Here is a 23,678-nt window from a genome sequence, read left to right on the forward strand (position 1 = left end):
ATTTTAAGATTGAAGTATAGTTGATTCATAGTGTTTCCGGTGTATAAATCAAAGTGATCCTTTGATTCTTTTTTTTTTCCAGATTCTTTTCCCTTATAGATTATTACAAGATCCTGAATATCGTTCCCTGTGCTATATATACAGTAGGTCCTTGTTGTAAGCAATAATTTTTGAAAGTTGTGAGTATATTTGAAATTTGTCGTCAGTGTTAGTAAAGGGTAACATTTTTCTGTAAATTTTATGTGTTAGGTTTTCTGTTTTACAATATAGTGTGCTTGTGGGATGCAAATTAGTGCCATCTTCACAATTGAATTTGTAGTTGTAACTGAGTAGAGAAAATCAGTAGGATAACAAACTACAACAGGCTGTCTTGTTGTCTGCCATGGCTCTTACCATTTCCTGGTACAAAGGAAGTTCTGGCTAAATTATTTGGTTACTATCTGGCCTTTTGCCTTAATGAACTGTGCTGCTGGTCTGTTCATTGGCGAGGACTTTTTTTTTTGGCCTGGAAGCCTAAATGATCGTCCCCATACTTCTTTTCCTTGGTTCCCCTACTTCATCCTGCTTGTCTTTCTTGGGGGTTCTTCCCTCAACAGTAAGAGCTCCCTGATCCCTTCTATAACGCCATTCCAAGGGAAGTAAGTTCTAAAATGAAAAAGTTACTGAAAATGAAAAGAAAATGAGAGGTATCTTTAAGTTAATGAAACTCTTGCCCCTATTCACTTGTAATCAAATCTTTGTCTCAGAAGTTCCAGCCTCACATTGAGTGGCATAACTATGACCTTAGAATCCCTTTTCCCTACATTGAATTTTTCTGCTGCTGGGTGAGGTGGAGGAAGTGGGGACATGTATGTGTTGATGAAGTGAGAAGGAAAGACTTGGACAACCCATGAGGGGAGAGTAGTATCTGCTAAGATAGTCTAGGTGGCATTTTTATTTGTGTATATAAGTTGGTGTTTAATTTTTGTGTGTATAAGTTGCTGTATGTAACCAAGGTTAGCTGAGAATATGTCTATCTAGAAAACAACTTTATAGTGCTTTAGTCATTTTCTGTTGCATAAAATTTAAGATCTTCTCAAAGCACGTAAAAGCACTTCATAGTTTTTGTCTAAGAACTTCACAATCAAGAAGCTCTTTTTCTTTTTCTGACTTATCTTCACTCTGGGGCGAAGTGAGAGTAGCATCGACATATATACACTACCAAATATAAAATAGCTAGCTAGTGGGAAGCAGCCACATAGCACAGGGAGATCAGCTTGGTGCTTTGTGACGACCTAGAGGGGTGGGATAGGGAGGCTCAAGAGGGAGGGGATATGGGGTATATGTATGCATATGGCTGATTCACTTTGTTGTACAACAGAAACTAACACAGTATTGTGAAGCAGCTGTACTCCTATAAAGATCTGTTAAAAAAAAAAAAAGAAGCTCTTTTTGTGATAGTTTCAAAAAAGTATAATCCCTTAAAAAAACTACTGTACCTTATTTTGTAAACTCAAATTAAGAATGTTTAGTTTTATATGTATATTCAAATATGGTTATTGTTCACATTGTTTTTCATTACTGAAGTGATAATGCCTGTTTGAATATTATGTATATTTTGTGTTTCAAATGAATTCGCTGTAGGCATATCTGCTTAGGACTTTGGCATGATTTATGAAGAATATATAGACGTTTGTATAGTTCATTGAATCTTAGAGATGGGAGGGATTTGAAAGGCTTTTTTAGTCCTGGTTGCCCATCTAAAACAGAAACTCATCTTCAACCAACTCTTGACTTTTGACTCTTATATTATTAATTTTTTTTAACATTTTTTTTCATATTCTTTTCCATTATGGTTTATCTCAGGATATTAAATATAGTTCCCTGTGCTATACAGTAAGACCTTGTTGTTTATCCATTCTATATATACCAGTTTGCATCTGCTAATCCCAAACTCCCACTCCACTTCACCCCTCCCCTAACCCTGTCCCTCTTGGCAACCACCAGTCTATTCTCTGTGTTCTTGAGTCTGTTTCATAGATATGTTCATTTGTGTCATATTTTAGATTCCACATATAAGTGATATCATATGGTATTTGTTATTCTCTTTCTGACTTCACTTAATATGATAATCTGTAGCTGCATCCATGTTGCTGCAAATGGCATTATTTCATTCTTTTTATGGCTGAGTAGTATTCCATTGTATATATGTACCACATCTTCTTTATCCATTCATCTGTCAGGGGACATTTAGGTTTCCATGTTGACTCTTATAATGAATTTTTAAAAAAAATTTTTATTGGAGTATGGTTGCTTTACAATGTTGTGTTATGGATTCTTAATTGTAGCCATTGGTAGGAAATGTCTACTGTTTCTAGGCATCCCATTCTACTTCTGACTAGTTCTAACTATTTGAAAATTGTACCTGAAACTCTCTTACTCTGTGAAATCAATCATTTATCATAATTTTGTTCTTCTAGCGCTAAATCCTCTTTAATAAAAATACTCTTTAGTGGTTTGAAGATACATCATGAGTCTCATTTCATCTTATTTATACTAAGCCCAGTTTTTGTTGAATTGTTGGTCATATAGGATTTCCCTGTCCTCATCACCTAATGGACATGTTTTAGTTCCTCGGCTTTCAAATGTTTTTGACTGTAACCCAAATAAAGAATATATTTCATATCCCAACTCAACATACATGTAGTATGTAGTTTTAATACATATATGCAACTGAGACAGAAATTTTATAAGACAACATACCTTTACATTGACACTTTCTGCTCTTTTTCATTTTTTAAGAACGGTGGTGTTACCTATTAAATTGATTTTATCACTCCCTGATGGATTTTAGCCTGTAGTTTGGAAAACATTGTTCTAATTTGTTCATGTCGCAGAACTGAAATAAGGAGTTTCCAAAAGCTGTATGTTAGGACGATCATTGCTAAAACAGGTTTTACCTTTATTAACTCAAAGAAAATATTCTGATGGTGGTTATAAAGTAAAACTAAACAGGATTATCAACTTCTTGGTAATGCATACAATACAATTGACGTATGCAACTATTATTTTTATCCTTAGGTGGCGACAGACAAGGTTGCAGAAAAGTTGAGTTCTACTCTCTCATGGGTGAAGAACACAGTGTCACATACAGTCAGTCAGATGGCCAGTCAGGTGGCAAGTCCATCTGCTTCATTACACACTACATCCTCGTCTACCACACTGTCAACGCCAGCCCTTTCACCATCTTCCCCATCACAGTTGAGTCCAGACGACTTAGAACTCCTGGCTAAACTGGAGGAACAAAATAGGTAAGTGAGGTTGCTTGGGTTTTCTTTCTTTTAATTATCAAACAAAGTCAACCATTCATATATGTATATATGCCATAATCAAAATTTTAAATATTTGTTCAAATTAAGAATGTTTAGGGGAGTTCCCTGGTGGCCTAGTGGTTAGGATTCTGGGCTTTCACTGCTGTGGCCCAGATTCTAGTCCTGGTCAGGGAATGAGGTGCCGCAAGCTGTGTGGCGTGGCCAAAGAAAAAAGAATGTTTAGTTTTTGGCTCCTTGTTTATCAACGCTACTTAACAAAAGTATTCAAGTCTTTTTTGGAGGAATTGGTCTTAAAACTAAAGTTGGACTAAAATTTTCTTCTGCCTTGGATAGCTGTAGAGATTTGTTTTCTTAATATAGCAAATTATCTAAATTTTTCCTGAATTTTAGAAAAGGTTTTTAAGGCAAATAAAACTACCATTTTTGTTTTTTAAACTCTCTAAATAGTCCCCTTTGGTTAAGCTGTAGAATTATTTAATTTAGGATGGATATCTGATTTGTGATTTAGAGTGGGAAATCTCTTCATAAATTTATTCATGGAAGGCAAAGTATTCTTTTCTTTTAATGGTGTGATATAGAATACTTGTTTACTCTGTTATTAATGTGTACTGTGGACCCTGGGTACCCCTTCACTAATATTACTATCAGAAGTTCTCTAGGGCATCAGCTATTAAAGAGTTATTGGAAGAGCGTCCTTTTACGTTCAGTCAAGATATATACCACCACTGGCTTTAAGGGTAATAAGAGAGATAATTTCTAACAGCTCTTTTGATATACAATGTACATAATAAAGTACACATACTTAAGGTATACAATTTGATAAGTTTTGACATTATGTATATATCTGTGAAATTATCAACCAAATCAAGAAAATGAACATATCTGTTATCTGCCTTTCTATCCCCAGATAGCCGTTGATTTGCCTTTTGTCACTGTAGATTAGTTTGCATTTTCTACAGTTTTATAGAAATAGAATCATACAGTATGTACTCTTTTTTAATGGGTTATTTCACTAGCATAATTTTTATGTTGTAGCACATATGAATACTTCATTCCTTTTTTTTGCTTAGTAGTATTCCATTGTATGGATATATCACAGTTTACCTACTCACCTGTTGTGAAATGCTATAAACATTTGTGTACAGACCTTTGTATAGATTTATGCTCTCATTTCTCCTGGGTAGATACCTAGGAATGGAATGGCTGGTTTATATGGTAGGTGTACATTTAATTGTCGAACTGTTTTCCAAAGGGCCTATAGTTTTCCACAGTCTCATCATCAGTGTATGAACATTTCAGTTCTTCTACATCCTTACCAGTGCTTGGTACAGTCTTTTAATTTTAGCCATTCTAATAGGTATTTGTATCTTGTGGTTTTAATTTTCATTTCCCTAATGGTGTTGAGCATCTTTTTATGTGCTTATTTGCCATTGATATGTCATCTTTGATTAAATGTCTGTCTGAAATTTTTGCCCATTTAAAAAAAATTAGGTTGTTTGCTTTCTTATTATTGTGTTTTAAGAGTTCTTTATATATTTCAGGTGCAAGTCCTTTATCCATATATATGTTTTTCAAATTTTTTTTGCAGTCTGTGGCTTATGCTCTTAGCATTATCTTTTGAAGAGCAAAAGTTTTAAATTGTAATTAAGTCCAATTTGAAGTTGTTCTTTTATGGACTTTGCTTTTGATGGCTCAAGGTCACACAGGTAGACTCCTGTGTTAGAGAAGGTTTATATTTTTAAGTTTCAGATTTACTGTCGTACATTTGAGTTAATTTATTTGTATGAAACAGAGCATAGATCAAAGTTCAGTTTTTGAATATGCATGTTTAATTGTTTTTGTATTTGTTGAAAAGACTGTCCTTTCTCCACTTAATTACTTTTGCACTTTTGTCAAAAGTCAGTTGTCTGTATACGTTATGTGCTTATTTCTGGATTCTTTTTCTGTTCCACTGATCTATTTGTCTACTTTAATGTTAGTATGACACTGTCTTGATTATTGTAGCTTTCTAATAGGTCTTGAAATCAGATAGTGTTAATCCTCCATCTTTGTTCTTTTGACGATTTTTGCTGTTTATCATACCCTTGTGAATTTTACATGAAGTAATTTGTACAAAAATGCTTGCTGAGATTTTAATCAGAATGCTGTTGAATTCCTAACAGTATTGCCTTCCACCCATGAACACAATATATTTCTCATTTACTTATTACTTGTGCATGCTATTGTTTTTGTAAATTTAATTTTTGATTGTTCATTGCTACCATATAGAAATACAATCATTTTTCTTTTGTCATTCGTGTATCCTGCTGCCTTGATAAATTCACTTGTTCTGGTAGGTTTTGTTGTTTCTTTAGATTCCATTAGATTTTCTACATAGATGAGCATGTGGTCTGTGAATAAAAGCATGTTTGTGTCTTCCTTTACAATATGGATGCCTTTTATATCTTTTTCTTGCCTTATTGCAATTGACTAGTACCTCCAGTACAAATTTGAGTGTAAGCGATGAACAGATAGCCTTGTTTTCCTGATCTTAAGGGGAAAGCATTAAATATGAAGTTAATTGTAGGTTTCTGTAGATGACTTTTATCAAATTGAAGAAGTTCCTTTTTATTTCTCATTTGCTGAGAGTTTATAAGAAACAGAAGTTGGATTTTGTCATATGCTTTTCCTGAATCTTTTGAAATGATTACATCGTTTTCCTCTTTTAGTTTAATGTGGCAAGTTACATTGATTTTTAAATGCTAAACCAACTTTGCATTCCTAGGATAAACCCCACTTAGTCATTATATACTGTCTTTATAAAGTATTGTTTACTGTCTTTATAAAATATTGTTGGATATGATGTGTTAAAATTTTGTGTGGAATTTTTGCATCTATTTTCAGGAGGGAAATTGGTCTGTAGTTGTCTTCCGACATCTTTGACCTTTATCTGTAATGTCTTGTGTCCTTGTAATGTCTTTGTGATCTTTCCTCTTTTCTAATATAAGTGTTTAGTGCTGTACGTTTCTCCTAAAGCTCTGCTTTAGCAACATCCCTTTAAATTTTATGGTCCTGAGTGTGGTCTTTTTTGATAAATATTTTATGTGCACTTGAGAAGATTGTGTATTTAGCTGTTGTTTGGTGGCGTATTCTATAAATGTTAATTGATTCAAATTGATTGATAGTGTTGTTCAAGTCTACTGTATCTTTGCTGGTTTTATGTTTACTTGTTGTATCAGATATTGATGTCAGATGTTGAGAGAAGAGTATTGAAACCTCCAACTATAATTGTGGATTTATTTCTGTTTAAATTTTATCAGTCTTTGTTTCATGTAACTTGAAGTTTTATTATTGTGTATATAAACGTTCAGAATTGTTATGTCCTGTTGTGAAATGCACTCATTATCCCTAGTAATATTGTTTGCTTAGAAATCTACTTTATCTCATCTAGTCACTGTAGCTTTCTTTTGAATAATGTTAAAATTTTATATATTTTTCCATTCTTTTATTCTATTTTTTTCTTTATCTTTAAAGTTTGTCAGCATATAGTGGCTCTTGCTTTTTAAAATACAATCTGACAATCTTTGCCTTTTAATTACAGTAATTAGATCACTTTTTAAAAAAATTATGACAAAATTTTATTTCTTGCTCACGTTAACGTTCATCCGAAACTGCAGGCTGAGTACATTTTTGCTGCACACTTCATTTCTGGAACAGTGACCAGCCCCTATGCAGGATAAACCAGACTCATGGCAAATAGTGGAAATATATCTTAAAACATCTGCTAGAGAGTGATACACATAACTTCAACTCACATTTTATTGGCCAAAGCAGATCACATACACTCCTTATAGAGTGAAGTGAGGATTAGAATCTTCTTGCTGGATCTTAGAAAATACATGCTTATTATTATTTCAGCACCTTTTCCAGTATTTTTATTGTATTGTTATTGTGCTCTTAATTATTCACATACCATAAAGTCCATCCCTTTAAAGTGTACAATTTAGTGGTATTTTTAGTACACTCACAGAGTTGTGCAAACATTACCACTATCCAATTTCAGAACGTTTTTATGACTCCCAAAAGAAACTTTGTACCCATTAGTCTCCCCTTTCCTCCCTCCTTCCAGCTGCTGGTAACCACTAATCTACTTTCTGTCTCCATGGATTTGCCTATTCTGGACATTTCATTGGTAGTCTTTTGTGACTAGCTTCTTTTACTTAACATAGTATTTTCTAGGTTTTGAGGAAAATAGATCATTTACATTTAATGTAATTCTTGATATGGTTATGTTTATATTTGTCATCTTGTTTTACTGTTCTTTATCTTTTAATTTTTCGGCCTTTTGACTGAATGAAATGTTCTTTATGATTCTGTTTTATCTTTTGTTGATTTATTGGCTATAACTGTTTTTTTTTATTTTTTTAACATCTTTATTGGGGTATAATTGCTTTACAATGGTGTGTTAGTTTCTGCTTTATAACAAAGTGAATCAGTTATACATATACATATGTTCCCATATCTCTTCCCTCTTGCGGTTGCTTTATGGTTCATACTATATATCCTTAACTAACTTAGCACAGTATGCCTTCAAGAGATCTCATACCATTTCACACGTAGTGTAAGAACTTAGAATAGTACATTTCCATTTCTCCTCTCCAATCCTTTGTGCTAGTTTTATCATGCATTTTGCTTTTGTATATGTTATAAACCCCATACTACATTATTATTTTTGCTTCAGTAGTCAATTATCTTTTAAATGAGATTGAAATAATAAGAAAAAATCTTATATTTGCCTACATAGCTTCCATTTCTGGTGCTCTTTGGTTCTTTTTTTTTTTTTTGTGGTACGCGGGCCTCTCACTGCTGTGGCCTCTCCCGTTGCGGAGCACAGGCTCCGGACGTGCAGGCTCAGTGGCCATGGCTCACAGGCCCAGCCACTCCGCGGCATGTGGGATCTTCCCGGACCGGGGCACGAACCCGCGTCCCCTGCATCGGCAGGCGGACTCTCAACCACTGCACCACCAGGGAAGCCCTCTTTGGTTCTTTTTTAGCTCCAGATTTCCAACTGATAGAATTTTCCTTCTGTCTGGAGGACTTGCTTTTATATTTCATGTAGTGTGGGTTACTCCTGTATGTCTGAGTCTTCATTTTGCCTTTGATTTTTAAAAATATTTTTTCTGAGTATAGGACTCTAGGTTGACAGGGCTTTTTGTTTGTTTTTTTTTTGTTTGTTTTCCTTCAGTACTGTAATGTGTCATTGACTTCACTCTTGTATTGTTTACATCAGGAAATCTGATGCAATCCTTATCTTTGTTCCCGTGTATATAATGTGCCATTTTCCCTCTCTGTCTCCTTTTAGAGTTTTTCTTTATCCCCGGTTTTGTAATTAATTAATTAATGTATTTATTTTTGGCTGCGTTGGGTCTTCATTGCTGCGCACAGGCTTTCTCTAGTTGTGGTGAGCGGGGGCTACTCTTTGTTGCGGTGCATGGGCTTCTCACTGCGGTGGCTTCTCTTGTTGTGGAGCATGGGCTCTAGGCTCCTGGGCTTCAGTAGTTGCGGCATGCAGTCTCAGTAGTTGTGGGTTGCAGGCTCTAGAGCGCAGGCTCAGTAGTTGTGGCACACGGGCTTAGTTGCTCTGCGGCATGTGGCATCTTCCTGGACCAGGACTCGAACCCGTGTCCCCTGCATTGGCAGGTAGACTCTTAATCACTGAGCCACACAGGGAAGTCCTTTATCCCTCGTTTTAAGCAGTGATTCTGAGGTGCCTTATTGTAGTTTTCTGCATGTTTCTTACTTTGGGGTTTTGTTGAACTTCTTGTAGACTTAATAATTTTCCTCAAATTTGGAAACTTTTCAACCATTTTATTTTTCAAAATTTTTTTGTGTGTGTGGTACGTGGGCCTCTCACTGTTGTGGCCTCTCCCATTGTGGAGCACAGGCTCCAGACGTGCAGGTTCAGCAGCCATGGCTCACGGGCCTAGCCGCTCCGCTGCATGTGGGATCTTCCCAGACCGGGGCACGAACCCGTGTCCCCTGCATCGGCAGGCGGACTCTCAACCACTGCGCCACCAGGGAAGCCCCTTCAAATTTTTTTTGTTCCTTTCTCTCCTCCTCCTCAGTGACTCTAATTACACAAATATTAGGCCACTCGAAGTTGTTGCACAGCTCACTGATATCGTGTTCACTTTCTGGAAAATTTTTATCACTTTGTATTCAAGTTCTCTATATTGTGATCTGCCATGTCTAATTTGCCATTAATCTTATCCAGTGTGTTTTTCCATCTCTCACATTGTTCATCTCTAGAAGGTGGAGCTGAGTGTTGTTTGTATGTCTTTACTTAAGTTTTGAATATACAGAAGTATAGTCTTAATAACTTTTAATGGCCTTGTCTGGTAGTTCTAACATTTCTATCAATACCAGTTTGCTTTTGATTAATTGCTTTTTCTTCTCATTGGTTATATTTTTCTGCTTCTTTGCATGCCTGATAATATTTGATTGGATGTCTCACATTGTGAATTTTACCTCACTTGGTTTGGCTTTTTTCCTATAAATATTCTTGAGCTTTGTTCAAGAATGCAGTTAAGTTACTTGGAAAGAATTTGCTCTGGAGTAGTGCACAGCCTAGGGCTATTATTCCCTCCTACTGAGGCACGACCCTTTTGTGTACTTTACCCAATATGCCTTGAAACAGGTTTTCCAGTCTGGCCGGTGGGGACAGATACCATTCCTGGCCCTGTGTGAATGGTGGCCACTGTTAAATCTAATCTTTTCTGGTGTTTTTTTTCCCTCTAGCTTTGGGTAGTTTCCTTACATACATGTGCTGATCAGTTCCCAGCTGAATACTTAATGGGTATCCTCTGTCAATCTCTGAAGGTCTTGTTTGTGTACTTCTTACCTCTCTGATACTCTTTTCCTTGGACTCTAGCCACTTTGGTCTCCTCATGCTCTCAGCTCTCTCTACTCAATTGAGAAAGTTCACTAGGATCTGTTGAATTTTTCCTATGCATGCCAGAATCTGGAAACTCTCTCATGGGAGGTAAGATGGCAGTCATAGGTCTTACCTCACTTATCTCCTGAGTTTCAGAAATTGCTGTCCATTGTTGCCTGTTGGCCAAAGTCTTATATATTCTGAATATTAACTCTGCTCAGCTTTAAAAAAATTTATTGCTGAGGTAGTTGTTGAAATTTTTGCTTTCAAATGACCTGTCCTCAGGTTTGGTCCCTTTCTGTTCATATGGAGACAGAAAATAGAGACGTGAAAGAAATTACCTGGAAATAGAATTTACAAGCTAGAGACTTTGAACCTGGCCCAAATGAACAACTAGAAGAAGACCTAATGTTAGCCCATTCAAACCTGGCAATAGAAATTGTCCCCTTCTGATTATTGTTTCCTAGAAAGTGCTTTTAAAGGGTTTTCTTTGGCTCTCAGCATTTGATGGGTAAGATAGAAAGCTTGGTGTGCCACATGATGATAACTTTATGTGGGTTTTATGTGTGTATTGGTATTAACTTTGTGCCCCTTTGCTTATTACATTTGAAAGATTTAGAGCAAAGTCTTTTGGTTGAGGTTTTAGGAGGAGGTAGTTTTCTAGCATAATATGTAGATTGGCAAAGTTTCTTGGATAAGATGAATTTGGAAGAGGCTCATGAAAGAGCAAAGTGGAGTGTTGGGTTGTGTGAAGGCAGTTATGAGCAAATAGATGCTCACAGAAAACAAAGTGGCGGGGACTCTCAAAAGGAGGTGTATGGTGTGGAAAACTTAGTGGAATATAAAACCAGGGCAGGACTGGCAAAGTAAAACACTTACAGATAGTGCTAAAGGATGTAAAGAATTTATAAGTTTTGAATTGGTTCTTACATGGAAAAGTAGTTCGCACAAAAGATAACTTTGGCCCTGAGTTTGTAAGTGACCAAAGTTGAATTTATTTTTATGGTTATGATCAATAATTACTGTATAACTAAAATATAGAAAACACCATATAAAAATTGTTGCAAGTGATGTGTGTATAGATGAACTTTTTCTCATGTAATTCACAATTTATTCCAGAATACTAGATGTGCTTGGCATATATCTTAACAATTAAATAATAATTGTTAGAATTGTTTAAAGATGTCTAGAAAAGAAATTTTGACAAGTAAGACTTCGAAGAAGTTAAAGAAGCAGAAGGTTTTCACCCTTTGTTCTTGTGTGGAATTACTCAAAACTTTGTACTTTTTTGAGTTCACACTTTGAGTCTCTCACTCTTTTTAAAAAAATCATTAAAACCCAGAATCCATGGGAAGGATTTATGTGTAGAGAATGGGTAAATGTAGCAATATTTTGTTTTGCCTTAGGAGAACAGTCCTGGTGGAAAAACACATCTTTCTGACTTTAATAAAGAATAAAATGACAAACACTAAGATCTAGCTCACCTTCCCCTGTTCTGCTCTAGTACCCCAGCAATGTATTAAGTCCAAGAAAAAATTGCAAGAATAATAAGCTAAATTTTCTCCGACCACTTTTGTGGTTTGTAATGTAGATATGCAAGTTATGTATCTAAAGTAAAAACTGAGACACAACTGTTACTTCTAACAGGTGAAATGCTTTTATTTAGGATGTTTTCTTCTCTTTTGCAAATGTAGATGAATCTCTTGTGTTGTTTAACCGTCTTTGATTAAGAAAGTATAAAATACTTTGGCAGTATTTTAGAAAATTAAAATTGAAGAAACATGAAAATACCAAATTCTATAAAGAAACTGTTTTTCCTTCCCATAGTTTTGCTGCAGTTATCACTTTTTAAAAATCAGTGCATCTGGCAACCCCAGGAAGATGTGAAGAAATGGTTCAATACAATGTCAAAGATCTGTTTGATGAAAGTTAATTATTGATAGCCTTGAAGTTGAAATGGGACAGCTATTTTTTTTTCTGTGTTAAGTGTGTTTTTCATTTTAAAAATACAAAGGCTTTGGCTGAGATGAATTTAAGAAGGTAAGGTTCAAGTGTAATAGCAATGCATTTTAATTAAGGAGGGGAATAGTGCTAATTTAAATTTTAAACGGGCCATTATTTGTGTGGTTTAAAAGTTTGGCATTGCAACCATGTTTGTTTCCTTTTGCGTTCTGTTATTTAGAATCAGATTTTACTTTTTAGCAGATTTTGGGGAGTGAAATATGAGGATGAGGAAATGGTTCTTCTAAACTAAAGTAAATGTATTTTATTTATTTTTTAAAATATGGTAAGCAGGAATCTTTGAAACCTTAATTTATATATCTTTGTATCCTACCAATATCTAAGTCTACACTGTCGAATATGGAAGCCTTTAGCCATATGTGACAGTTGAGCTCCTGAAATGTTGCTGGTCTAAATTGTGGTGGGCTGTAAGAGTAAAATATACTCTAGATTTTGAAGAGCTGATTTTGGGGGGAAAAAAATCTCATTAATTAAAAAATTTTGATTACATACTAAAAATATGTAATATTTTGACTATATTTGATAAAATAAATTATTAAAATTAATTGCAACTATTTCTTTATACTTTAAACTTGGCTATTAGAATATTTTAAATTATGTAGGGGCTTGCGTTATATTTCTATTGGACAGTGCTGATCTAGGTGATCTAACTTTTATGTTTATAATTTTAGCACCACAGCATTACCTCAGTTTTCCTAAGGATACTCTCTATAACACAGCCATGAACATTTAAGGAAGTAGTAAAAAGCTTCTGAACAAAACATGTATTTTCAAGTCTTTGCGTTAAAAATTCATGTATTTTTAATCATAGGAGAAGCCTTTAGATCTTCACTCGAACTCTTTATTCTTTTTCTTTTCATAGGATTGTTTTAAATTTTTAATCGGTTATCTGATTTCCTGAGGAATTTGATGATATGATTAATTAAAAGAATTTATTGTACTATTTCTGTTGCAACTAGCTTAGCTTCAGTCTGCAGTGTCTATGCTTTCTGTCTGGAGTGTCTGCATAAAGCAATCAGTAAACCATCAGTTTCTTTTTTTAAATTTTTTTTAACATCTTTATTGGATTATAATTGCTTTACAATGGTGTGTTAGTTTCTGCTTTATAACAAAGTGAATCAGCTATATATACATATATCCCCATATCTCCTCCCTCTTGCATCTCCTTCCCAGTTTCCCTATCCCACCCTTCTAGGTGGTCACAAAGCACTGAGCTGATCTCCCTGTGCTATGGGGCTGCTTCCCACTAGCTATCTATTTTACATTTGGTAGTATATATAAGTCCATGCCACTCTCTCACTTGGTCACAGCTTACCCTTCCCCTCCCCGTGTCCTCAAGTACATTCTCTACGTCTGCATCTTTATTCCTGTCCTGCCCCTAGGCTCTTCAGAACCTTTTTTTTTTTTTTTTTTTAGATTCCATATACATGTGTTAGCATACGGTATTTATTTTTCTCGTTCTGACTTACTTCACTCTGTATGACAGTCTCTAGGTCCATCCACCTCACTAAAAATAACTCAATTTCATTTCGCTTTATGGCTGAGTAATATTCCATTGTATATATGTGCCACATCTTCTTTATCCATTCATCTGTCGATGGACACTTAGGTGGCTTCCATATCCTGACTATTATAAATAGAGCTGCAGTGAACATTGTGGTACATGTTTCTTTTTGAATTATGGTTTTCTCAGGGTATATGCCCAGTAGTGGGATTGCTGGGTCATATGGTAATTCTAGTTTTTTAGGGAACTTCCATACTGTTCTCTAATCCATGAATTTGGTAAAGTAGCAGAATACAAAATTAATGCACAGAAATCTCTTGCATTCCTATACACTAATGATGAAAAATCTGAAAGAGAAATTAAGGAAACACTCCCATTTCCCATTGCAACAAAAAGAATAAAATACCTAGGAATAAACCTACGTAAGGAGACAAAAGACCTGTTTGCAGAAAACTATGAGACACTGATGAAAGAAATGAAAGATGATACAAACAGATGGATAGATATACCATGTTCTTGGATTGGAAGAATCAACATTGTGAAAGTGACTATACTACCCAAGGCAATCTACAGATACAGAGCAATCCCTATCAAACTACCAATGGCATTTTTCACAGAACTAGAACAAAAAATTTCACAATTTGTATGGAAACACAAAATATCCTGAACAGCCAGAGCAATCTTGAGAAAGAAAAACAGAGCTGGAGGAATCGGGATCCCAGACTTCAGACTATACCACAAAGCTGCAGTAATTAAGACAGTATGGTACTGGCATAAAAACAGAAAGATAGATCAGTGGAACAGGATAGAAAGCCCAGAGATAAACCCATGCACATATGGTCACCTTATTTTTGGTAAAGGAGGCAAGAATATACAATGGAGAAAAGACAGCCTCTTCAATAAGTGGTGCTGGGAAAACTGGACAGCTACATGTAAAAGAATGAAATTAGAACACTCCCTAACACCATACACAAAAATAAACTCAAAATGGATTAAAGACCTAAATGTAAGGCCAGACACTATCAAACTCTTAGAGGAAAACAGAGGCAGAACACTCTATGACATAAATCACAGCAAGATCCTTTTTGAACCACCTCGTAGAGAAATGGAAATAAAAACAAAAATAAACACATGGGACCTAATGAAACTTCAAAACTTTTGCACAGCAAAGGAAACCATAAACAAGAAAAAAGACAACCCTCAGCATGGGAGAAAATATTTGCAAATGAAGCAACTGACAAAGGATTAATCTCTAAAATTTACAAGCCTCTCATGCAGCTCAATATCAAAAAACAAACAATGCAAACCAAAAATGGGTAGAAGACCTAAATAGACATCTCCCAAGAACATATACAGATTGCCAACCATCAGTTTCTGATCAGAATATTTGAGAGGGGGCTGCAAGACTCATGCATTCACCTTCTCTGAGATCTCATCTTAGGAAACAAAAGCCAAAGAAAACCCCTATGCTTTCAGAACTGGAGAGATTTTTGTCGTCTAGGCGCCTCCCTCCTGAGTTGTCTCTGAATTGTTTCCTGTGCTAATTCCTTGTCTTTTCTCTTAATTGTCCCTTCTTGCTTCTCTTGTTCTGAGACTTGTATATGTGCTTGATGATGTTGCTGTGAAAGGGTGTGACTCCTGTGAGTCAGAAGTGTATTTTGTTGCTATTGATTTGCCTTTCTTTTAGCCAGCAAGCTGCTGTCTTTCTCCATGCACTTTCATATCCTGTTTGTTTGGTGTAACATTACAAGAGTGTTTGACCCTATGTTTGAAAGGTTGCTCCCTCTGCAATAAAGTGCCAGTGTATTTAGCTTTCCACGTGTTTTTCTTGTATAGCAGTTTTCTTCCTTAGCTTTCTTAGATCTTTCCTTAGTTCTTTATAAATTAACTTAGCAGTTTACACATTCCCAAATGGCATGTTGACCTGTCATTTTTGTATCCTGCTCTCTTATTTCTGGTATCCATAGGAAAGCATTATACTGAGTACAGCAGGATATTCAAAAAGTTTGTCAAATAATTGCCCAGTTTCCATTTGTAGACTTTTCAACTTCTGGGCTTCTTATCTACGTGGGTAAGTCCCACAAGTACTTCATATTCCAAATAACCCAAAAGAGAACCCATTCTTTATCTTCTCCTCCTTTGTATTTTTCATAGTATTGTAGTAAGTAGAGGGTTTTTTTTCTTTCATGTTTGTCAAATATGTCCTGCTATACATAAGGTACTTTTTTTTTTTCATGTACCCATCATTGAAGTGCACAGAGTACCATTTTTCTCAGATAGGTGACCCCTTGGTGAGGTGAAGGTTCACTTCTCAGTAGCAGGAATATGGTGAAGGTAATCTCTCTAAAATAAGACCCAAAGACCCTGATTACTCTCTTTGTTGGCATATTCCCTTGTTCTCACTTTAGTCCCTAGTCCTGTCTATTAGGGTACTGGAAATGCTTTCTCTCTGCCAAGTATTCTAAGCTTCTGCAACCAAACAATCCTAGACTTTTTCCATCCTTGATACTATTTGAAGTCCAACTGATAATTGGCTTTAGCACCTCCACCTCAGATAATGTGGAGCTGTAGCCATTTTGAATGCTGCCCTTAGAGCTGGAGGTACAGAAATTTGGAATTGCTTAGCTAGGAGACTGAGGACTATGTATTTATTCCCCAGTCAGTAGAGATTCAACTCTGATGTCTTAGTCTGGCAGCATTCTAGGAGGATGAATAAATTCGGGCCTCTGAATTATTGTATAGCAGCAGGCCACACATACCTATGGGGAATGCCTTTGATTATAGCGTACAATATTCCTACCAGGCCAATATTCTTTTCCTTAATTTGATAAATTTCTTCTTGTATTAGTCATAAGGAAATTATGTTGGGGTGGGAAGGTAGTTTCCTTTTTTTTTTTTTTTTTTTTTTTTAAAAATTACAGTAAATCCATGCAAGGCAGTGAACCCATGTGCTCTGGGAAGAGGAAGATAACTGAATAAGTTTTGAATAGACTTCTCACTAGCCCATGGATCATGAGTAATGTTGTTGTATTACCACTTTCTCAGTTGCCAGGCTAAAGTCTTTGGAAACTGTTGGCATTTTCAGGCATTGTGCCTCTACTGCCATGTCAAGAGTATTTTAATTGAATTTAAACTAGGTGGCAACCTGTCTAGCAGTCTTCCTGAGGTGGTTTTTTTTTTTTTTAATCACTGCTTTTAGGAAAAAGAAATAAAAATATCTGATTTTAATTACACATTCTGTAAGGTCTACATATTCTTAATTAGTATGTAAATTCTTCTACATACCATGACTAAGTAGCTACTGGGGAGAGACTTGATAGTATCAATTCAAATGTTACTTCTTTTGGAAAATGTTAGCGGTCTCTCAGAAGGATTTCATTATATCCATAGCACTGGAAAAAAATTATAAAATTTTTCCTTAGAAAATTCTAAATTTTGATAGAGTGACCAACAAATTTGAAAAAAGAGAAAGGAAGTCGTGTTCATATTTCCCTTTCTTTATGAAATAGATACACTTAATATATCAAAAACAGTTACTGTTTTTTGTGATAGTAATAGTCATGGTTTTTAAAACAATTCTGAAGGGCTTCTAGTAATAAAAAGCAGTAGTTTCTCACCTAATTCTCACTACCCCTAATGTCATTAACCAGAGACAGTATTTTTAATACATTTTTATAAAGTTGATGTATAATTTGCAACAGAGAAATGCACAGTTCTTAAGTGTACAGTTAGAGCTTTGATAGATGTGTACACCTGTGTATAACCCACAGACCATTAACACGGAGACAATTTCTGTCATCTTAGAATATTCATTTGTGCCCTTTTTAGCAACCCCACCACCTGAAACTTTTCATCTGATTTTTATTGCCATGGATATATTTCATTTGTTCTTTTTTCGATATAACAGCATTTGGGGGCTATAATTCATATACTGCAATTCACACATATGAAGTGTACAATTGAGTGTTTTTTCATGTATTCACAGAGTTGTGCAACCAATCACCACAATCAATTTTAGAACATTTTCATCACCCCCCAAAGAAACTTTGTATCCATTAGCAGCCACTGCCCATTCCTTCTTGTTCCCCTTACTCCCACTTCAGTCCTCAGCAGCATCTAATCTACTTTCTGAATTCTAGCTATTTCCTATAAATGGAATCATACAATATGTTTCCTTTTGTGACTGGTTCTTTCACTTAGCATAGTGTTTTCAAGGTTCATCCATGTTGTAACATGTATCACTACTTCATTTATTTTCAAGACTGAATGATATTACACCTTATGGATATACCAGTGTTTTTATTCATTCAGCACTTGATGGACATTTGGATTGTTTCCACTTTTTGGCTATTATGGATAATGCTGCCATGAACATTCGTTGTATAAGTTTTGTGTGGACATAGATTTTCATTTCTCTTGAATATATACCTAAGAGTAGAATGGCTGATTCGTATGGTAATTCTTTGTTTAACCATTTAAGGAATTGCCAGACTATTTCCCGAAGTGGTTTTAACCACTTTATATTCCCATCAGTAGTGTCTGAGGGTTCCTGTGTCTCCATATCTTCACCAACACTTATTATTTGTCTTCTTGATTATAGCCATACTAGTGGTTGTGAAGTGGTGTGTTGTTATGGTTTTGATTGGCATATCCCTAATCATTAGTGATGTTGAGCATCTTTTTATGTGTTTATTGGCCATTTCTATATCTTTGGAGAATTGTCTTTTCTTATTCTGCGCCCGTTTTTATTTATTTTTTATTTTTTTAAATGATTGCTTTATTTTTAAAAAATTAATTAATTTTTGCCTGCCTTGGGTCTTCATTGCCACGCACAGGCTTTCTCTAGTTGTGGCAAGCAGCGGCTACTCTTTGTTGCGGAGCATGGGCTCTAGGTTCACGGGCTTCTGTAGTTGTGGCACACAGGCTCAGTAGTTGTGGCTTGCGGGCTCTAGAGTGCAGGCTCAGTAGTTGCGGTGCACAGGCTTAGTTGCTCCGCAGCATGTGGGATCTTCCAGGGATTGAACTCGTGGCCCCTGCACTGGCAGGTGGATTCTCAACCACAGTGCCACCAGGGAAGTCCCTGTGCCCATTTTTAAATTGGTTTGTCTGTCTTTTTCTTATTGAGTTGTAAGAGTTATCTATGTAGTCTAGATAGAAGACTCATGGGTTACAAATATTTTTCCCATTCTGTGGGTTTTCTTTCCACTTTCTTTTATTTTTTATTATTTTTATGTATTTAGTTTTTGAATTTTTAATTTATTTTTATTTATTTATTATTTTTGGCTGTGTTGGGTCTTCGTTGCTGCGCGCGGGCTTTCTCTTGTTGCGGCGAGCGGGGGCTACTCTTTGTTGCGGTGCCTGGGCTTCTCATTGCGGTGGCTTCTCTAGTTGCAGTGCATGGGCTCTAGGCACGTGGGCTTCAGTAGATGCAGCGCTCTACTGCTCAGCAATTGTGGCTTATGGGCTCTAGAGCACAAGCTCAGCAGTTGTGGCGCACGGGCTTAGTCGCTCCACAGCATGTGGGATCCTCTCGGTCCAGGGCTTAAACCCGTGTCCCCTGCATTGGCAGGCGGATTCTTAACCACTGCACCACCAGGGAAGTCCCTCTTTTCACTTTCTTGATGGCATCCAGTGAGGTACAAAACATTTAAAATTTTGATGAGTCCAATTTATACATATTCTTTATTGTTACTTGTTCTTTTGGTGTCATGTTTAGGAAGGCTTTTCTTCTACAATCTGTGAAGGCTTGTTCTTGAACTTCTTATAAGTAGAATCATATAGCATGTACTTGTTTGCATCAGGCTTCTTTCACCTAATGTTTATAAGATTCATGTATGTATCAAAGTTTGTTTCTTTTTATTGCTGAATAGTGTTGCAGTGAATATATATGCAGTGAATGAATATATCACAATTTGATTATTTTTCTGGATATTGGGGTTGTTTCTGGGCTTTGGCTAGAAATAAAGCTCTTCTGAACTTTCAATTGCAAGTCTTTTTGTGGATGTAGGTTTTCATTTCTCTTGCTGTGTCATATAAAAATGTGTTTAACTTTGTAAAGAATTGCCAAACAGTTCTTCAAAGTGGTTGAACTCTTACATACTTCTGACATGATTATATGAAAGTCACAACTGCTCCCATCTTTAGCAACACTTGGTATGGCCAGTCTTTAAAATTGTAGCCATTCTAATGTGTACATAGTGTGGTTTTAACCTGGGTTTCCCTGGTGACTAAGGATGTTGAATGTTTTTCAGTTGCTTATTGACTACTTGACTATTTTGTTTTGGAAAGTGTCAGTTTAAGTCTCTTACTCATTTTTTAAAAAATGTGTTGTTTGCCTTCTTAATTATCAATTTTAAGTGTTCTTCATGTACTCTGGATACCAGTCCTTTTTGTCAGATGCATATGTTAAGGATTTTTTTTTTTCAGTTTGTGACGTACCTTTTCATTTTCTTAAAACAGAGCTTTTTGAAGTCCAATTTAGTATTTTTTTAATCAGATTTTTCCTTTAATGTTAGTGTTTCCTTGTGTCCCATTAACAAATTTTGCCTATTCCAAGGTTGTGAAGACTTTTTCCTGTTTTCTTCTAGGAGTTATATAGTTTTAGGTTTTATATTCAGGCCTATTGTCCATTTTGAGTCATTTTTTTTTAATATGTGAATTAAGGCAGAGACAATATAATGTAATGTCTTTACTTGGAATATTTCATTTGTAAATGTTTTTCACAGTTTTGTATATTTGTTTATGTTACTTATTTCATTGTCCTCTGAAGGTGAACTGCTTAACCCTTTTCTCTAATCTGCCCATGAATTCACTTGGCTTTCCTGCTTATACTTAAAGTTACAACGTGGGGATCTCTGAGACCCTTCTGACTCTTAAAAGAAAAAATAAAAGAAAACTCCTATTTGGGTACTTTTTCATCTATACTTTCATTATATCTCAAATTTATGTTTAGCTTAGGAAATACCATTATTTTCTTTTTAACTGCGTGTCTCTTTGTTAATGGTAGTGGTGCAATTTAATTATTTGGCATATAGCAAGCATTCAGTGAATAAGTGAAATGAAGAACTTAGGTTCAGGTTATTTCTGTAAAGTTTTTTTCTGTATTCCATTTATAATTCTTAAGGTTTAGAGTCATACATAAAATTATTTAAATACATACACTAATTTTTTCATAAGATATATTATGGACTTACTAAAATAACATGGGAAAAATAGTATTTAAAGCAAAACATCATTAATTAGTTTTTTCTTTTTTTATATAAATTTATTTTATTTATTTATTTTTGGCTGCATTGGGTCTTCGTTGCTGCACGCCGGCTTTCTCTAGTTGCGGCAAGCGGGGGCTACTCTTCCTTGCGGTGGGCGGGTTTCTCATTGTGGTGGCTTCTCTTGTTGCAGAGCATGGGCTCTAGGCGCGCGGGCTTCAGTAGTCGTGGCTCGCGGGCTGTAGAGCGCAGGCTCAGTAGTTGTGGAGCACGGACTTAATTTCTCTGCGGCATGCGGGATCTTCCTGGACCAGGGCTCAAACCCATGTCCCCTGCATTGGCAGGCGGATTCTTAACCAGTGTGCTGCCAGGGAAAAGTCCTAATTAGTTTTTTCTGATAAAGAATATTTATAGCAAAGAGTTGACCCTGAATTTGGCTGTTTTGTAAGTTTTTCTGTTCTTAGAAATATTTGGGACATTTTATTTAATTTATTGTTGCCGTAAAAAATGTATTAAATTATCCCATGAATAAGGATAGAATGAGTACAGTTTATATTACTGTGTTATTGAATATGACTATCTGGTATTTGACGGTATTTTTTAATATGGGGATTTTGATTTTATTTCGATTCAGTCAGTGTTCAGTATACTTTGTATTGAGCTAAATACAAAGATGATATAAAGGGATGTAAAGTTAAGCAAGATATAAATATGGCTCACAAAGGGTGTTTTTATAATCTGCTTGGTATAATTTGACTCATATGTTTCTTTTCTTAATTATTTTTTATATGTCATAAATTAGTATTGGGAGCATTTCTTGTCTAAGCAGATGATTTTCTGAAGGAGTTACTGGAAGTAAATAGTAGCCATGTTAAATACCTAAATAGATGTTTTAATAATCTATTGAATGACATGTAATTTACATCTTTATAATGATAGAGCCACATTTTTCCAGCCTTTTTTTTTTAATAGCCTGTGTACGTGTGAAAGAAATAATGGATTTGATGTTGTAATGAGTCATGGAATGGATCTCTGAAATTATATTAACCCATCATTCTACAGATAAGAGGCCTTAAACAGGGCCTTAAGAGTAAAGACGTTTCAGTTTAAAAGTGCAAGTCCAATGATAAATGACAGCTGTTAGTTGGCCTGAGTTTTTGGGAGATAGTAGGGATTATGGAGAGTTAGTGGATTAAAGTCCTTTCTCATTTAAAGGGAGAAGCTCCTATTCTGCTACATCCTGTTGTTTCTGTTTAGGAATGTGGGCCTAGTCCCTATCTTTTTATTTTTCAAGAGAGTCCAGAATTGTAAATAAATATAAATATATGTGTATATAAACAGATAAATGAAATCTTCTAATTTTAGTTTTAGTAATTATTCAGTTTTTTACTCAAACATTGCATGGGCCAAACAAAACACTTTTTGTTTGGGCAGGTTAGTTATGCATCGGTAAAAGCAAAATGAAAAAAGACTAGGGATTTGATTAATTTGTGTGTCTGCCTTACTTTTTTAGCCCTAGACACATTGTAAACATGATAGGGTTAGTTCTTTCATAGAATTGGTTATACCTCTTCCAAGTAGTTTTTTTTTCCTGAAGCCCTCCCAATCACTTTTCTCACCAGAAGATTTCTTTTAATTTTTAGTGGTGATGAAGGGAAATTATGAGGGGACTAATAGTAAAATATTTAACATAATTTACTATTTCAAATTTTGAAATTGTATGCTTAGTAGAAGAAATACAGCAGTTAATTTTATAGATGCTGACCAAATATTATTGAAATTATATATATTTTAAAACCATGGCTAAATTGCAGTAGTGAAGCTCTTAAGTATCATCATGTCATCTAGTGTCACAGTGAGATGTTGAGCAATTTTTAATTATGTTTTAGATTGTTAGAAACAGATAGTAAATCTTTAAGATCTGTAAATGGATCAAGAAGAAACAGTGGCTCCTCCCTTGTATCAAGTTCATCAGCCTCCAGCAACCTCAGTCACCTTGAAGAAGACTCTTGGATTCTTTGGGGAAGAATTGTTAATGAATGGGAAGATGTGCGCAAAAAGAAGGAAAAGCAAGTTAAGGTATTCATATTCTTTGCTTAAGTCCTTCCTCTTATCCGAAAGGGCATGAGGCATCAATTAATAGAGGATTAAAAAAAATCAGATTCAATACTTCCCAAGTGCTATGATGAAGAGGTCTGCTTTATATATTTGTGCCCATAGAAGTTTTGGTTTGTAGCTATCAATTGTTATAGAGGTCTCCTAATTGTAGAAATATATAGCTGAAAATTATTTTAGATATTAAATTCTCTTATTTTATAGATTCAGAAATGGAAGTTGTGACATCCTATATCCTTCAGTTACCAGTATTTTACTTTTTTTATTTTAAAACATAAAACAGCCCTTCGAAAGATGATGGTTACAGTGCCATCATTCACAGCTCTGCAGATTATCAGGTCCTTAATACCTTTAGAGGCCATACTCTGAGTGAAATGACAAGAATTTATCTGTGGCATTGTTGTCCCTCTGATCAGAACAGAATATACCCGTATCTTAGCCAAATCGTAGCCTTGGTTAAAAAGTTCCCTAGTCTTATTTTTATAAAAGTAGCTTTGTGAATTATAAATTTGAGAAAGTCATCTATTCTACTCCAACCTCCAATAAGTCTTCTTTGGCTTTCAAGGTAGGAAGCCTAAATAAGTCACTTAAACATTTTTATTTTTATT

The 23,678-nt window shown here is 35.3% G+C and overlaps 1 protein-coding gene across 10 annotated transcripts in view; it reads left to right on the forward strand.

Moving 5' to 3' along the window:
- Positions 1-23,678, forward strand: part of EVI5 (ecotropic viral integration site 5) — a 206,483-nt gene that overhangs the window by 49,669 nt on the left and 133,136 nt on the right. For all 10 annotated transcript variants that reach the window (XM_019919870.3, XM_073811072.1, XM_073811065.1 and 7 more), the window contains exons 2-3: positions 3,061-3,290; positions 22,845-23,034. In XM_019919870.3, the coding sequence (XP_019775429.1) occupies positions 3,142-3,290; positions 22,845-23,034 (339 nt within the window). In that variant the 5' untranslated portion in view covers positions 3,061-3,141. The remainder of the gene's footprint in view (positions 1-3,060; positions 3,291-22,844; positions 23,035-23,678) is intronic.

The sequence above is a fragment of the Tursiops truncatus genome, chromosome 1, assembly GCF_011762595.2.
Source record: "Tursiops truncatus isolate mTurTru1 chromosome 1, mTurTru1.mat.Y, whole genome shotgun sequence".
NCBI lineage: Eukaryota > Metazoa > Chordata > Mammalia > Artiodactyla > Delphinidae > Tursiops > Tursiops truncatus.